Below are 6,053 nucleotides of genomic sequence, written 5' to 3'. Positions count from 1 at the left end.
GTTTTTTTTTTTTTTTGAGTTTATCTTCTAGTTTTGATCCCATTAAATGGTCTATTTCTTTATTCTGCTACAAATGTGTAAATTGTTTAATTGTAGGATATGATCTCAGGCTTCAGATATAAAACCATTCGTTGGAATTTGGTTGAATCAATAGAGAAACCAAAGGTTGTACATATCCGCACTACAGATATGCTTTCCAAGGGTAACTTGTATGGACAAGTCACTGTGAGAATGCACACTAAACAGGTATGTGTTGTATAATCATTAAATTCCTGTACTTTTTATACTCTACATATTTTTACACAATTTTGTATAAATCAGCAAAAAAAAATATATTAAAGGACATTTGATTGTCCATGATTTCTGTAAAAAAAAAAGAAGGAAGAAGCTTTTATATGTTGTTTTATTTTGATAGGGACCATGGATGACTGACAGCTAAAACAAAATTTGTATGTGTGACTGGCTCTGGCAAAACCAACCATTTGTAGGAAAAATTCAAAATTGAGTTTTTGGTATTTTTAGATTCTGTATGCAGTCTTTTAAAACAGTGTTTATTTGATGGAAAACAGTTGAGTATTAGCGAAGTTATGAATATTTAATTCATTGGATATCAGCCATATTTTTGAGAAATCGGCTTCCAAAGATTCCAAATCATTAGTTCATGATTAAGATTTGTATTTTTAAAAATAATTTTAATATACTTTTCAGTTAGATCAAGTGATTGAGATTTTGCAGAAATGTTTTTTTTTTTAATTTTATTTTATTCTGGTGTATGGTAAAATACAAAACGCAGAACCAGTCTGAAATTATTGTACTACAAAAAATTCAAGATTACAAACAACAAAAAATTACATTTAAAATCACCAAATTACAAACACCATCATTATTAATTTAAAAAAAATAAAATAAAAAACAATTCATTAACCAATAAATTAATTAGACTACAATATACAGTATATAAATTCAAACAGTATAAAAATATATATTTACAACCACTTAAAAAAAATAAGCTACTTCATTATTAATTAGTTCCATATCATTATTCATTATTGCAATTATTATTAAAATATATTACCACTATAACTTTATTAACTGTACTGCAATATATCTTCTTTTATAAAATGCAAAAACATGAAAATGTTCAAAATTCAAAATTGCGACAAACGAAGTGTGTTTTGCCAGAGCCGATCACAAATGCTATACTGCCTGTCATAGGCTTGGAAGATTCAATTCAATATTTCAATTGTGTAATTTGTATTCTATGTAAATTAAAAACATTTCCCTGTCAATTAAATGGACATATAAATAATAGATCTTCTGTATTTTTTTACATAGATCCTTAAATTGACTGGTAATCAATTTAAGGATTTTTTGTCGTAAAATGTATGTAAATCAGCAAAACTAATTTATTTTGACCTCTTTCTGGTTGGAAGTTAATAAGTTTTTTGATATTTTTCAATGAGCTATTCAATTTAATGGGGGGGGGGGGAACTGCTAGTCAGCCCAGACTCCCACCCTTACCCCCCACCTATTTTGGAAAGTTTAAAAAAAAAAAATTTTTTTAAGAAAAAGAAAAAATACCTCAGAGGTTATTTTCGGGCGTCTAGAAAACAAAAATTCGCAGGGCATTCCGGGGATGGTGTTATCTCGATCGGCCCCACTTTTGCGCCCTTCCCCCCCCCCCTTTTTTTTGGACATCTCTGGATCTGCCCATGCATCATGACCATATTTAGGCATGTCACAAGTTTTTGTCAAATAAAATTTGTCAAAGCTTAGAGAAGGTCTGCAATAAAATTACTTTCTAGTATTTATCAGTGCAAATCTTGAAACTGGTCTACGGTATTCATAGGAAAATTTTGGAAATGTCTTTTGACTCTGACCTAATTTTTTCAAAGATATTCATGTCTGGATATTCATATATTAATTATCACAATTTGTAATGGTATGCCCATCAAAACTTAATTGTTTTGCCATCAACATATTTATGAACATCATTCGGGCTGTAATGATTTGTAGGTTGTGTTGTTGTAACATTTGCAATCTAACGACATCTTTTTGATGTGTTTACCATTACGAGTTTTGATAATAAACAGAATTACCTCAGTAATTCGTACTCGCCAATGGCTTCTTTTCGACAAGACGCATTATGTTTAAAACACTTTTATTAACTTTTAAAGCTTTTTATTTAAGCTTCCCCCATATTTTGCTAAACTTCTTCCTCATTACCTTCCATCTCGTCACCTTCGTTTCCTCTCCCACAACCTTCTCTCAGTTCCATCATTTAATACTAAACTTATGGCCTGAGCACTTTTACATCTGCTGCTGTTCATCTCTGGAACAATTTACCTCTTTCAGTAAGATCATGTACTTCCCTGAAAACTCACCTCTTTAACATCTAGCTCTAGCATACGCCTTTGATCATTGTTCTTTGGAATTGACGCACTACTAAATTTGTATTATTATTATTATTATTATTATTATTATTATTATTATTATTATTATTATTATTATTATTGTTAGATATTCGTTATTAAATATTTTGATACAAAAAATACAGAATTGATTTATGGTTTAGATTGTTAGTCACAGGTTGGCTGACTCCATTGCCTTTTTAATTTTATAATTTAATTTTTAGGCAAGATATTTTTTATACCTTGTTTTGTGATCTTGCCGCCCGCCCTTTGACAATTTCAAGTATGTTAAAAATATAGAGTATGCAGGCCTGTAGGCAGGATTTTCGATGGGGAGGCGCGTTTTGCAACCGAAGTGAACTTTACGATGGGCGACTGCCTAGGGATCCCCGCGGGGGTGGGGCGAATCTTCTGGAAGCTCTGACAAATTAGCATTTTGAGGGCCTTTTTTAATGGATTTCTAAAATCCATAATTTGTAATATCCTATTTAAATTTTCATTCATGAGTATTGTCTAGGGACCTACAGTAAAGCAGGAGAAATAGAGGGTGGGGTGAAGGGAGAAACTTGCACAGACAGATGGTCAATACCACCTCAGCCCCAGGTTGGGGCTGAGGTAAGAAAATTTATGATTATGGCACCTCAAAGTGGCTGGAAATGGCACTCTCAGATAAACTTTAATTATGATTTTTCTTTTTTCTCCATTTCTTTTATAATTTTAGGGGGCCTTTTCCCTTGAATCCACCACTGTGAAATTATAATTTTTCATGTCCTTTACATCTGTAGGCCTACAATCACTGGAGCTGATAATTTCCAACAGATTTCGTAGCACATTATTTTAAAAATCAACGGGTAGAATGGCGGGCAAAAAATGTAATGCATACTATAGCATTTCATGATAATTAGGAACGATTTTATTAAAATAATAGGTTTTAAAAAGTGGACTTTTTGAAATTTGGTGGTCCAGGGGCAGAGGCCTAGAGGGGGTTTGTGAAAAAAAGTGACAAAGTAGCATTTTGAGGGTCTTACATAATAGATTTCTCAAACACATAATTCCTGAATATTTCATTAAATTTTTCATTAATTTGGGTGTATTTGGGACCTGAAAAAAATAAAGTTATTATGTCCTGTACATCTGCAGGCCTATAGATAACATTTTTCATATTATATAGATCAATCTGCAATCACCGGAGACGATCAATTTCTAACAAATTTCATACCATATTATTAAAAATCAATTAGATAAGCTGGCAAATATATAAGCAATGCATGCTATAGCATTTTGTGATAATTAGGAACGATTTAAAAAAAGTGGACCTTTTAGAATTTGGGGGGGGGGTGTCCGCACCCCCCTGCTTACGGGCCTGCTATGTCTACTAAGAACTTTTGCTATAGAAAGTACTAGTAAGCTGCTTGTTTTTATTTTTGGCCAAGTATGTGTTCAAAGGGTTTCTAAATGCTCATGTCTGTTTTTGTGTCGTTTTTTTTTTTTTAAATGAGTATAAATTTTTTACTTAAAATTGGGTCTAATATGTTGTACATAAAATTTTTATTCTCCACCCACTCTTTTAACACATATATCTGACTTTAACATCTAAAGAGCAGTAACACATATTATTAATAAAACCACTCATGCATGACAATGTGTACAGTTTTCCTCTCAATTTATTAACCTAGTAAATCTTTTTATATAAATATCTATATCATATTGTTGAAGAAAAACTGTATTTAATTTCAGACGCTTGCAATTTACGATCGTTTTGGAAGATTAATGATTGGTAGCGAGACGATTCCAAAAGACGTTCTTGAATACATAGTCTTTGAAAAACGCCTGGTTAATGTATACGGCGCATGGCGTGTTCATGGGAAAATAATTCCTAACTGGTTAGCACATTCTCGTGAACCAATTGTACGGACGCTCATTGAAGAAGAAGAAGAAGAAATAAGAGAAGAGGTCAACTCGGTGCAAGCAACATGAAGTATTTCAACAAGAATTTAAGTTTGAAATAGACATTCAAGAGAGTAGTATAAATGAGTGTCATTACTTGATAAGGCATTCACATCTTTTTTGTTGTGACCTTCTTCACTTATAGACACTTAAAGTTTGATGGAAATAGTTCAGGCTTCATTTGAAGTTTGATGACGATGCTTTATCGACCTACAGTAATTAAAGATATTTCTGTTTACATTTTTACATCAGTATAGAGTACAACACTCGTGTCGTCACTACACCATGTGCCGCCATTTGTTGTCAACTAGACGTTGGTTACGCCTGCATGACTTCATAATCTTAATGGTTTAGAATAGGCTTTCTGGAAAAGGCATTTTAAAACCCAGTAATTTACCATCAAAATGTACTAAAACACAAAAGCTCGCATTATATTAGTTATCAAATGCATATTTAATCATCAATTAAAATTTACAAAAAAAAAAATAAAGATACAACATCTAAATAATTACGTTAGAAATTGAGATCAATGGTTTGTCAGTGGAGACAGTGGATCCAGTTGACCGCATTTTAGGTTGCTGATAGCAACGGATTAGTATCACTTGGTATCGTGACATAAAAGCGTAGTACTCTATTTGCCATTGGGAATTTGGTGTGCATCTACTCCTAATGTCGCCTCATACAGTTAATTAATGTTTCATAATGTCGTTTTGTATAAGTAATTGGGTAAAGTAAAAAGTAATTGTTGATTGTCCTGTTTCATTGTATATTTATACCTTACACATTAGCTCTAGGTTTTACTTTCAATTAACATGGTCCCAAAGTGGGAGAACCATTTTTGGAAGATCTGGTTTACTGAGCTTTCTTAACACTTAACACATCTAATAATTAATTTGTTGCTTGTGGTGATACTCAGGCCAGCTGACTTCAGGGAAGCAATATTATATTAGTAAAAATGTGCTTGCTTGTGAAAGTGCGGAAGAATGAGCCCATTTCCAAAAAGCCCCTGCGACTAGTGGAAGACTTGGGGTCCCCTTTTGCATGAATAAATTATCTAACATAATAACTAAGATTTTTTTGAATCAATGGAATTTCTGTTGAAATTACTTTTTTATCATTGTCAGGGGTACAACATAAAATGATTTTGCATAGACCGTTCAACTAGTAAGGGGATGATAAAAGTTGTTTTTTGCTGTATGACCTAATTTTGTTTTACAATTCATCTTTTTGATTGAGGTATTTTTTGTAATGTCCTTCCACAAGGGAAATTTAAAAAAAATAATAAAGTAATGAAATTGTTGATGTATTAAGATTAACTCATTTCAAACACAATTCTGTGTGATCCCCAAAGTGCAAAACTGACAAAATAACATTATTATTGTTTTTTCATGTGTACTATTTTGAAAAATTATTATCTTTCATGTGGAGAAATTTAGTACAGGTATAATACTTGTTCGCATTGACAGCATTTTATGTTGCTGTATAACCTTTTTTTTTTTTTTTTTTTTTTTTTTATCTTCAAAAAACATGACAAAAACATTCAAGGCAAAAGGAAAAGAACAGTAAAACATTAGTCATTCCTTATTTATAACATTCTCATTTCATTTTTAAAAATCATTTTTTCTCTTGTAAATATCATTCTAAATCTGTGGAAGTACCTTATTTTAATTTAACGTTAAACACAATAGTAGTAGG

At 31.7% G+C, this 6,053-nt stretch overlaps 1 protein-coding gene across 1 annotated transcript in view; it reads left to right on the top strand.

Moving 5' to 3' along the window:
- Positions 1–5,674, top strand: part of LOC117110748 (39S ribosomal protein L45, mitochondrial-like) — a 70,953-nt gene extending 65,279 nt beyond the window's left edge. The window contains exons 6-7 of the mRNA XM_033253542.1: positions 97–246; positions 4,149–5,674. Coding sequence (XP_033109433.1) covers positions 97–246; positions 4,149–4,388 — 390 coding nt within the window. The 3' untranslated portion in view covers positions 4,389–5,674. The remainder of the gene's footprint in view (positions 1–96; positions 247–4,148) is intronic.
- Positions 5,675–6,053: the final 379 nt, after the last annotated feature.

Source organism: Anneissia japonica, unplaced genomic scaffold (assembly GCF_011630105.1).
Source record: "Anneissia japonica isolate Jap-2015-1 unplaced genomic scaffold, ASM1163010v1 scaffold2756_len2360902_cov194, whole genome shotgun sequence".
In the NCBI taxonomy this organism is placed as follows: domain Eukaryota; kingdom Metazoa; phylum Echinodermata; class Crinoidea; order Comatulida; family Comatulidae; genus Anneissia; species Anneissia japonica.
Note: the sequence above shows the minus strand (reverse complement) of the source record. Positions and strands in the feature narration are given on the sequence as shown.